The sequence below is a fragment of the Drosophila biarmipes genome, chromosome 3L, assembly GCF_025231255.1.
Source record: "Drosophila biarmipes strain raj3 chromosome 3L, RU_DBia_V1.1, whole genome shotgun sequence".
NCBI classification, from domain to species: Eukaryota; Metazoa; Arthropoda; class Insecta; order Diptera; family Drosophilidae; genus Drosophila; species Drosophila biarmipes.
The window spans coordinates 23,452,353-23,464,409 of NC_066613.1; the positions used below are offsets into that span (position 1 = coordinate 23,452,353).

A 12,057-nucleotide genomic window follows, 5' to 3' on the forward strand; every position below is an offset into this window, starting at 1 on the left:
TGCTCAATACTTGGGTATTTTGGGATAGGCAACTGACTCGACCATTTACCAGTTCTTTGAAGGCTACTTTACCAGTGGCGTCGAATCGTCTCACCCGGCCATTTAATCAGCCAGTTCAACGTTCCAGCGGTGCGCCCAGAAAATCCCTCTTAACAAAGGTGCCAACCGATTGTCTATCTCAACTGAGTCCACACACATATGTCTGCCTCGTGCGGCTTGTGCAATTCGGCATAAATCAAATCGAAAACTATAAAAAGTAAACGCATCAAGTGTGTGGCAATTTACATTCGTTACAGCAAAGCCGAAATGAAAACTTAAATAAATGATAGCGAACTGCGTGGCAGTTCGTGGAAAACTACTTGAAAATTTATGGCGTTAAGAACGACTTTGTTAGCTTTGTTTTATGTATTTATTTGAATTTTAATTTCCATTTTACCCTGCAGCCCAGCAGCAATCAAATCTGGCATCTTGTTTGTTGTTCTTATTTTCCCCGCGCTGCCTGTCATAAGGGAAAATTTTTACAGAAAAATCTTTTGTGTCTGGCGGGGCTCTGGCTTTTTAGCACCGTTTTTAATGGCACTGGCACTGGCGCTGGCACTGGCATTGCCCCCGGTGTTTACTGTGGCCATAAGTCGTCGGTGGTCACGATGCCACATTCGCAGCATTCGCAGGCCACCGCAGAAGCCACTTCCGCAGCTGCAGTGGGCCACAGTACAGCAGAGCTGACCACTGGCCACTGGGCGAACTGCAGATCGTAAATTCTGCACATTGTCACGTGGTCAGGATGGGTGTTATAGCGCCCACGCCCCCGTGTGCTAATGAAGTTCTCATTAGTCATGCAGGCGGCGGCACTTGAAAATTCAATTTACATTTTCGCTTTAAAATACACACACACCCCCTCAACCAGGCGATATAAACTTAAGTATTTAAATTCCCCTCTCGAGCAGAACGAAACACCTGCCTCTTTTACCTCTTCTCTGTTCGAATTTAGAAATACTTTAAAGTAGGCTATAAAAATAATGGATCTATTTTGGCTTGAAGTGCAGAGAAGAAAATAAAATTAAGCACAAAACAAAGCGAAACGGAACGAAGGCAGCCATTTCTGGCGATATAGAAATTGCACAAGAGGAGGTTTTTGCGGATTTGCCAGGTAAATTGAAATATTTCTTCGCTTTCTATGAACTATTCGCATACCTTGCGAACAAAGTTATGTCCATGAAAATATTTGTGCCCATATCGTATGTTTATTTGGGATTTTTCAGCTGTCAAATTAGCCTTAGCTTGTGTTTATGGTAGCAATACGAAATATAGATATAAATAAATAAGCTAAGCAGAAACGAGTCGTAAATATTTCAACCATAATATCACGTGTGCGTTCGAGTTATTGACCATAATCCTATTTATTTATGCCAGCCTCCTGCTCATTTCCGTGGACTCCCAGTGGCGCGAGTAGCTCATTAACAATTAATATGCATAAACAGTGGATTGTGTGAGGCAAGTGTACGTCACCGAGCTAAGTTTGGCCAAAAAATGAATGAATTTACTTTGCCTCAGCACGTTGTTCTTTCACAAAAAACACTCTAATTTTTGGTTTACTAAAGTCGTATTACTGTCCGCACTTTGCGAACTTTTTTCAAGTGGCTTGTGTTGCGGCTTTTCTCTGGTAATTAATTTTCCAGTCAATTTTCTGCTCTCGTGGCTCATTATTCAATCCTTAACATTGTTTAAAAGTATTATGGTTGGTCTTTTTTATCTGGCCACAAGCATTTAGTGGCGTCAGCAGTCCAAATGACTAGAAAAACCCAATGACAAAACACTTTTGGGATTCGATTTCGCCTCGCTGAGAATGATAATCTATGGGTGCATTGGCATTTTTGCTGATAGCAGATGATCTTGAGTTTTATTTATCGCAGGCGTTGCTTTGCAGGTGGCAGAAATATTAAATCGAATTTAATCAAATTATTTTCGTTGTTTTATCTAGTTTTGTTGCTTTAAGAACACTTCACTGCACGGACACTCACGCACTCGTTGCATAATTTGCAAGATATTCGTTCTGTATCTTTGTATCTTTTAATCGCCACACGTCTACAGAGGCGCGCCGTCTAGAACGCACTGGACAAAGGCGAAAATCGCCGAAATGAGAGAGCAGATTGCCGATCGATGGATCCCGATCTGCTAGCCGGCTAAATGGAAAAGCTTTTCCCAGAGCTTTTCCGCTTCTCCGCTCAGCTGTTGGCACGATCTTCGGCTACATGCTGCGTTTGTTTTGGTTCGGTCAGCTCATCCAAAGAAGATATATCTATGTAATATAGATAGAAACCCCCTGAAGCCGGTCCGACTTGCAGATACTCTTGTGACGTCATTGCTTTGTGTTTCGCGGAAGTAAACAAAGTGGGCTCTTTGCTTATTTCGGCCATTTTCCGTTTTGGTTTCTTGGCCTTTCTTTGCTCTCCCGCTAGCCATTAATCATATACCTTTCATCGCTCTGTCTGGCCATGTTTGTGTTCATTTCGCTTCCAAATTGCGTTGCATTTGGCAGCTCCTTGTATAACTTGTATAACTAATGCCCGAATGATACTTGTACATCCCATGCCTCAGGTGCAACGGAGCTTTCCGCTGACGCACGCGGCGTATGCGCGATTTTCAACACGTGCAGGCGTCGTGTGGATGAAGATAAAGCCCCCTACAAGTCCCCACCCCCTTAACCCTAATTTCTTATGTCACTTGTCAGACATTTCGACGGGCCACAAACATCGACATTGCGCCTTCTGATGTATTGGAATTTTTTCCCCGAAGTCCGCTTTGTTAATTAGATGGCGAAAAAATAGAACAGAAATGCCAACTTGACATTGTCTACCCACTGAAGTTGAAGGCCAGACGATTGTACCAAGAAATGGTATTTTTAAAAAACAAATTTGAAATATTTCTGACTTGGAATTAATCAAAAAACGCATTTGGTTCGCAATCAAAGGCGAATGCATTTCCCCCAGGCGACCGAACGACAAAGTTTATGATTTATTTATTTGGCAATAGCTTAATGGGGGCGAAGTCGCCTGTGAGAACGGGAGAATCTGTGCCGATCCACTAATTCTAGATCCATATAACAAGGAAATGGATGTGCCAGCTGGCCGAGCGACTGATGGACAGTTGCGCCTTACTTTTCGCCGGGTTTGTTTAGATCCATCCCCAGGCGCTGTAATGGTCAGTGAAAAATTGGTCTAGACTCAGCGAATTGACAGTGAAAAACAACCATGGTTGATTCAACAAATAGAAACCAAATGGGAATCGTGATATAGAAAGTGTATTAACAAAGGATTACAAAAAAAAGTTGGATAGAATTTCCAATGTATCTAATGGATACTATTCCATATCGAGTTTGTATCCTTATTTTACATATTACATTTTCACCTACAGTCCACATTCACAACTAATTTCATTATAATAATGGAAACTAGATCAAATAGATCTCAATTTTGGCCCATCTAATAAACTGCACTTCGCTCTTTATGGCGTGCATATTTTTTGTTTATTTGCCAGTTGTTTTCGTTTCGGTTTTCCAAAGCTGGATACTCGCCAAAAGTATGCATACGAGTAGACATTTTGCACAAGACCAGAGTCTATATATTTTTAGAGAGCGAATGGGTAATGTCAAGTAAGTCACATGGAGCCTGCATTATGCGAATTGCGGTCATAAACATTTCATTGGTCGAAGTGAAAGGAAAAGCCTAAGGAAACTCACCTTTTTGTGACTTTTGAAGACGGAACACTTGAAGGTATCCGTGCTGGCATCGCGCGCTATGTAGCTGAATATCTTGAGATCGCTGCTGTCGTGGGACACGTAGAATATTCTATAGATGGGATGATTGAGCAACTCGATTTCCTCGGGGTCATTGGTCCAGTTCTTTTTCTAAACAGCAAATAAATAAGTTATGAGATACGCATATCTAATAGATAGATAGATGTAGATCGGCATTGACTTACTTTTCGACGACGCTTTTTGAGCACAACGCGTACGCCATTTACCGATATGTGGATGGTGACCTTTCGCTTCTTCAGATTCTGCACTTTGCACTCGTACTGCGGGGGGAAAATATCTGTTATATAAGCTGTCTGCCAAATGGGAATAATATAAAGTAAGCCAAAGTGGGGCCACGTAATTCCAGAATTTTCAATTAACATCTGACTGCCAGTGACGGCTGGCCTAATGGCAAAGACATGACAATAACAAGCGCCAAATTTACCACGTCTCGCCTGACAGACAGGGCTAATACACAATAACCATCCACGAACTCACACGCAGCCCCAAAGTTGACGGGGCTAACACGGTATAAGCCGGGGCACGCACGACTTCTCAGAACGGAGGAAAAGGGAATGCAAAAAACAAGCCTCGTTACTTTTTATGCTACTAGAATGGCTTTTCTTTTTAGCCAGCTTCCCTTTTGCCTTTTGGCCATAGGGGGGCCTGCATGGGAACTGTAATCAATGTATGTGACGCTGGCAAACAGCGAGTGTTGCCTGCTTTTTTGGGAAACGAGGGAGTTTGGGAAATTTAAAACCGCCCTTGGCGCGGATAAAAGTTTCTTTAATTGGCAGCCGGAGATGCGAGTATCCTAAGCTCTGGCTTGTGGGCGAGGAAATCTGTTAACTTTTCAACTCGCCCGGATTCAAAATTCATTTGCGTCCCACGCGGCGTATGCTTAATACTCACCCTTATGCGCCGCATAGCCTGGACGATCTCGGCCCGAGTGTTGGGTCGTGGCACCTCCTCCCAGCCAACAAACTGTAATAAAAAAAGAAAATGATTGGTTATTGTTGATTGCAAAAATCAATAATTAAACCAAGCTCTTTTGCCTTTGCAAATTCCCCGAAACATATGCCAAAAATGTGCTGCATCAAAATATATTTAAATATAGTAACCACAAGCGTTTCTGTTGCCAACAGCCTCGACACAGTAAGCTGCATTGCTATTTTTAGTTGGTTTTATTTTCTAAATTTAAGCGACGATCTGCCCTTTGCCAAGTTCCTCAAGGGGACTGATGATGATCCATCAATTACCAAAACTAAAACAAATTTTTCAGCTCGCTGTCAGTCAACAAAATATAAACTTGGTGGATTTGTTTAAATTTATGACCAAAAATGAATGCGAACTGCGGCGACAGAAATTGTTGGAAAATATAAAATTGCAATTTTAATGCACCGTTTTTGTCTTGTTTGCATTTTTGTTTTTTCGTAGTATTTGTTTTACGGCGAATGCAGCTCAAGGATAACAAATGCGTAGATATGGACCTAGATTTGCGAATTTTATTACAGTGACAACAACAGTTTAAATGCAAAACGACAGGACAACAACCACAACAAAGAGACGCTGATGATGCCATCGTCGACTGACAGTGACAAAATGTGCATGAGATAGCAGCCACGCCCCCATCGCCCCCGAAATTCCACCATTTCTAGATGAACGTTTCTGTGAGTATACACACTTTACACATTTCCGAATAATAAAAGTAAATATACAGTGAAGAGGGTTCGTTTTTCGCCTTGCGCATATCCTTTTGGAGAAAAACTTTTGAAATATTTCCCCAGAAAGGGGCTATCTATTTATAGCATCCATATGTCTATTCTCTATGATCTATGTCAAGTTAGGGTAAACAAATCGCAAGTTTTTGCGCCACATTGCGATGAATTTCTGCGAATGCTAATTTATGGCATGATTAATGCTCTGCTTTGTGGATATAAGGGATATGGCGTGTGCCGAATCCATATTTTTCTCAGACCAAGCCAAAAATAGCTCAAGTCAAATGTTGAATTTCAGCAGAAAATAGATTTTCGCATATTAATTCAGCAAAATTATTGGATAAAACGAAGAACATCTGAGGTAATGCCAGCGGTAATTGATTTCTACCTACGGCCGGAGGAAGGCCATGTGCCCTATATGTCTGGAAAGCAGTTCATTAGTCAGAAGGCCAAATGTTTGCTTCTCCCGAATACACTTATGATTATGCAGATGTTAAAAAATATATTTATAAAATACTCGCCAGCCGAAGTATATAGCCAGCGCTGTCAGGACATATAAATAGATATTTGCATGCCATTACCATTGAAAAGGTTATGAAAAGAGGCTTTAAATTTCCCACAAAAGCCATCCGGCAGTAAGCCCATAAAAAGCCATTTACAAAAAGCGGAAAGCAGCCGAAGATGTAGGAGAAAATGGGGAAAAGAAAGGGGAGTGAGATGGTGATGGAGAAAGGGAGACAGGGCGAAAAGGAAAAAGGCTGAAGCGAAACTCTCACTCTCACCCACAAATATTTGGATTGCATTAAATTCATGCAAACACAAAGGATAAAGGATACACAGGGCGCTTATCCTCTCCAGCTAGACAAATCCCCGCGCAAATAAAATAAAGAAAACCAACTTCAGACTCGCTCTGAGCTGGCAAAACGTTACGCTCACTCTTTTCCCCCGATTTCCCGCTTTCCCCATTTTCCTATTTCCCATTTCCATTTCCCTTTCCCTTTCAGTTTTCCCCGCCCAGTGCCATTCGCATCCTTTTTTTCACTTAAAAACCATTTCAGTGCGACGGCTCTATGCAAATAGCCGCTGGACTTTGTTCGTCGCTTCGTTTAAATTCATTTACTTTGATTAAAACCCTGGCCAGGAGTGGACCCACCCGCTGGAGCAGTAAACTTTTATATTTCTTTTCATGGGGCTAGACGCCTTTACGCACAGCCGAGTTAATATTTTACTTTAAGCCATAACTTTACCTGTGTGCACAACAAAATGTATGCATTCGTTTCAACCGTTGGCACTGCTCAAATCTCTGTATCACAAATACAAGTCTATAAAATGGGTAATATTAACTGAATATTGGCACTCTGAATTTATGCAAATCTTTCTTGGATTGATAACAATCCAAATTAAAACAAATTAAAATTGTTGCAGAAATTCAAGTTCAACGATACATAAAAGTCTATTTTTACATACAAAACTCTGTTTTTTTTTTTTTGCTTAAAAGAGATATGATGAAAACATGACTTTTTTCAGTGTTTTTTCATCGTAATTTTGTTAAATAAAATGTTACAGCAATAAAAGTAACTGTTTTGTGTAGCTATTAACCTAAGCTAACAAGGGATTCCCTTTTTGGAATGATTTAAAACAAATGAAAAAATTTCAAAATTTTCGATTTTTGATAAGGGGTCCCATCACATTTTTTTGCAAAAAATGGTCAAAATTCAAAGTTTTTAGTCTTGAACGCTGATCGATGGAGAATTTTTTAGCGAGTTCAACGGTGTATAACATTCTACATTTGGACAATTTGTTGAAAAGTTTCGGGCAAATAACTGCTATTTTTTGGTCAAAATGAGGATAATGCATTTTTTTGTATTAAAAAAAAAGACTAACTAAAAATATTACTTTACCTAATTGATGTCTTTCAATTTTTTTGTATTTGTTTTAAATATTTAAATACATTTTAAGTGGAACACACTCGTTTTTATTGCATATTTATTTCCAAAAAAAATAAAAACGGCTTTGTTTTCTTTATAAACAAATAGTACAAGACATTTTATTTCTCTGTGTAAACATTTTAAGGCTCCAAAGGTTTATGACCCGCATTACGTTTATTGGTCAATGTTGGAGATTCTGTTTTGATTATGAGTTTTATAAAACGACTCACGTTCTTTCTCCCACTTTCTGGGGCGTTTTTCCCTTCGATTAATTGTGAGCATTGAAATCGATTTTCCCCACTTCGAGTTCTATTTCCAGGCATCTGTTTATTTACACTTGCTCGGACGGGCGAAAGACAAGTGAAAAGTCAAAAGCTGGCCACGTTTGTTGGACCTCCCCGTGTGACGTCGGTGGCTGCTCAAGGTGTTCCTGCTGAAATATAACCTGCCATTTGTGCCGGCAAAAAGCAATTAAGCTTCGCCCAAAGTCATCCTTTAAATCCCGACTAAGATCATCAAGAAATTCAATGTTGAATTAAAAGATTCAAAGGGGGTGCAAGGGAAAAAATGAGATGGATTTCAAATGGGTTGTGGGCCACGTTTAGCCAACGGCCAACGACAAACAGATTAGAACAGCTTAGTTGACCGGCAAAAAATATGCGAAAAATGAATAAAAAAAGACCCCTCGGCGGGGCATAAAAAATGTGAAAAGGATTTGGTTTTTGGCTCGCCTTTCAGCCTTCCGCCAGCGTTTCGGCCATGGCTAATGGCGCTTCGGGCCGGGCCGGCTTTCATGTCCAGCCCCTCATTGCCTCGCTTGCTCTTTTGGATTTGCCTTTCAACAATGCGAAACATTCGTTTGCACAGCGTTTTTTCCCCAGCAACGGCGTTGAAAACATAATTTTTCTCGGTTTATTTACAAGAAAAAAAGGAAATTCTGTGGTGTGTACACATGACCCCCGACCCTGCCGGCGCATAAATGCCGCAAGTTTTTGTCGCAATGCTGCCGCGTATTACAATTTGTATTGTTCGCTGTTTTTGTGTTGGTCCACCAAAGAGGTTTGAGTACTCCAGCTAAATAAGCTAAGCGTTATACCTTAAATTATTCAAAAGGTAACATTTTATTACGGAATTGTAAAAGGATTTTCAAATATCCTTAGATTACAGTTAGATTATTATTTTTCTACTATTTAACCTGTTCGATATAATACCAAAAGTATTTTTACCTGTGACTTTACACTACTTTAAGTCCATTTATAAAGCCTACTTTCAGGCTGCCAAAGCCATTAAAAGCTTTCGAAACACTCGCAAGTAACACCTCGCCACAGTGGGAATTTTTAATTTTATGAATAATGCAATGTGAAAAAACGAATAATTGCTGTTATACACTTACTCATTTTCATGTTCAACAATTGCAATACACATGTTTGAAAAAAACCAAACAAAAATTGCATAGCTTTTAGGGCACATATAAGAATTGTGGAAAATTAAAAGGGGGAAACGTATGGAAAAGCTTTTTTCCCCCTCCATCTTGCTGGCCACTAATTCAACATGTGTAAGAAATTTAAAAATTAATTGGTAAATAAGAGCAAACATTTTAAGGCAAAATGAAATGTGGAAGACACAGCGAAAATAGATCAAGTCGTATGGTATTTATAAGCAGTAAATTGACGCTGTTTATTGAAACATTTAATTGGCCACTTTGAGAACTCTTCAATGGAAATTCGTTTTAAAATTGTTGATTGAAAATTTGATGTCTTCATTTGTTTATCGACGCGGCATGGGTAAAAGTCTGAGTGTGTGTGTGTATAGGAATTTTTCTGATGAATGTTATTCAATTTTATTTCAAGTTGAAAGCCAATTAAGAAATATAAAATGCAACACTTTCTTTTATGATGACATAAAATGTAAGTTACATTTTTTAAGTCATGTTAGATAAATAAACCTTAATCCAAACTCTAAGATACAACTCGTTTTGAAACCAAAACTAATTATGTTCAGCAAAGCCACTTTTACTGCCTGAGAAGCGTAATACAGCCTTAAAGAAAAGCTTGCTGGAAACATTTAAAGAAGACACTCAACAGGGCGAAGTTAAACGCAGAACTGCAGAAACGAGGGGTGGAAGGAGGCGCCAAGAATTTTCGCTAATAATGTTAATTCCATTGCCACCCCCGCCACTTTCTCCACCCACCAGCCACTTCAGCTAACTCCCACGAAACCACCGCAGATAATCAGCATCTCTGGGCTGTTCTGCACTTCCTGTTGCCTTTTGTTTTGCTTTCATCTCGGGTTTTAGTTTTGTGCTGCCTCGGCCATCCTGTCTTCCTTCCTTCCTCTCCGGCTGTTGCGCAACTCGACTTCCCTTGGGGTTTTTGCCACCCCAAACCAGCCCTCTTTTCAGGCCATTTCATTAGCATCATCCAGCCAGGAGCCAACTTAATGAGATGGCGGGCCAAAACTTTCGGCTGTCTTTCCTGGCTGGTCTCTGTGTTATGCATAACTTTGGGCATTTGGCTTGTGCTTAATTTAAAACAATTATTTGACGAGCTGCAAGTGGCCAAGACCGCAGGCCAACTTGGCTCAAACCGAATCAAAGGTTGACCCAACCTGCAAGCCAAGCAAGGCGAGCGAAGAGTTGCCTGGCAGAGTTTTCCACCATCATCATCGTCTGCAAATTGCAGTTGGCCAAAATGCAAATCGTTTGGCCAATAGCACGCCCATCCCTATTATATCTCAACTATGATAATTTGCTGGCCGTTAAGCGGGGCGAAATGCGCAGCTCGAATGCAAACTGCAAACAAATGAGTTTGTCTGGTCGAATAAATCATGTCGTGGGATTTGGGGCTGGAAGTGCCCCTTCTGCCCCTCCTCATCGAGTGCAGCTACTCTAAAGTAAAGTGCAAAGTCAGGCTGCCTAAGTGGCGTGAAGTGAAATGCTTTCTTTTAGCCAACACTCGCGGCAACAAGTTAAGTGCAAGTTAAATCAACATCTGAATTTCCACCGTGCTGGAAAACAGGGAAAAGAAGAAGCAGCTCGGAAGGTGCAAATGAAATGAGCAAAAAAGTGCACTGGGGAAAAGGATCTACATGTTAAAATTTATTCTTATTTCAAGTGATTTTAAAAGTCACTTATAGAGTCAGCGGTGACAGCAAAAAATGGACAAAATTAAAATAAACTTTTAAAAAAAATATATATTTTCTAAAAAACCTTTAAAATCATAAAAGTTTTCCTTTATTTTTTAGCTTTTCAAATCGTTAGTTTTTTTAAATTAGATCTTCCTTAAAAAGGCACTATATAGCAGACTTGTGGTACAAAAAGGTTTACTATCTTAAAAGTTATTCTTAATTTTCCCCAGTGTACACCATTCCTACACTTTATTCTCTCCTTCTAGACATAAACCTGCGTGTGTGTATCTGTAGCCCCCAGTTGGTTAAGTAAAAAACCAAAGACTTGCTTTCTCGGCTCGGCATTTGCATAAGCCGGGAATCGCCTCTTTGATTGGCCCCTGCCAAAGTCTGTGATTGGCTATGCAGGCATTACTCACCTAATCCATCAATGCCCAACCCAGGTAATAGTCAGTTTCCGGTGAAAAAGCACGCACAGAAATTATGCCTTGTGCTTTATGCACTTCACACTACAAGGGCCATAAAACTCTAAGCTAATAATAAACGATGCGAAGGAAAAACTGGAAAAACGATAAACTATTATCTGGCGGAGATAATAATAATAAAGAAATGTTTGAGCATGGGGGGACAGTTGCATTCTTTGTTTGTTCTTCGTTACGACTTTCGCCTCACTTCATTAACTCCCCTCGCTCAATTGTGGAGTGTCAAGTTTTATTGGCCCCATAGTTCAGCTCAGTTCAGTTCATGTTGGGGACCTACGGGAAAGTAAAACTTTCTGCTGGCTGCTGTCCAGCGTTGACCCATATGTATCCGTGTATTGTAGTATCCCACAGATATTTCGGTTCTTTTTAAACAAAGCGAGTCGAAACGAAACGCATTATGCAAATGCAGCTGCCACACCGCAGCGGGCCAGAAATGCATCATGATGCGAGTATTTATATTATGATGAGGCAACCATGTCGGGATCCATCTATCTGGCCCCGATCCCCCCTTAAAATATCTACGTGTGTGGGTGTTGTGGGTAAGTGAAATGTTTTGTTCGAGCATAGGGGAATACAAGAAGATACACACAATAGACATGCCTTGTTCTCCACATGTAATTGCAAATCAAATGAGCCGAGATTAGACAAGCGTATCGTGTTGAGATATAAAGCATCTCCATCTCTTGACTAAGATTTATACGGATGTGCTGTGGCTTTGGCTCCGGCTCTGGCTTAGTTCAGCTGGAAAACCATCTCCCCCGAAGTTCGGCACCCATAACTCAGGCCAAACTTTCAGTTGAGTTTTCGAAAGGAAGTGCGGGAACCTCAGAGGCGGCAAAGTTTCCGAGTCAAAGGTAAAATCAATAAACAAGTTACCGTTTGGGCAGTGGCTTCTGTGCCGAGTGCCTCCCCGAGTTACCAACAACCCTCGGACCTGGCCATAAACAATTGCGAGTGCGAGTTCTGGGGGGCGACAAAGCGTATACAAGTGGAACAATAATAACAAA

The 12,057-nt window shown here is 40.6% G+C and overlaps 1 protein-coding gene across 7 annotated transcripts in view; it reads right to left on the reverse strand.

The window, feature by feature from the left end:
- LOC108035199 (capon-like protein) overlaps window positions 1-12,057 on the reverse strand; it is a 45,666-nt gene that overhangs the window by 10,770 nt on the left and 22,839 nt on the right. For 3 of the 7 annotated variants that reach the window (XM_017110701.3, XM_017110697.3, XM_017110698.3), the window contains exons 3-5: window positions 4,709-4,780; window positions 3,982-4,077; window positions 3,740-3,907 (exon numbers count right to left, since the gene is read on the reverse strand). In XM_017110701.3, coding sequence (XP_016966190.1) covers window positions 3,740-3,907; window positions 3,982-4,077; window positions 4,709-4,780 — 336 coding nt within the window. Of the gene's footprint in view, window positions 1-2,021; window positions 2,145-3,739; window positions 3,908-3,981; window positions 4,078-4,708; window positions 4,781-12,057 lie in introns of those variants that run through there. The other 4 variants (XM_017110700.3, XM_017110699.3, XM_017110695.3 and 1 more) reach the window with 3 other exon arrangements.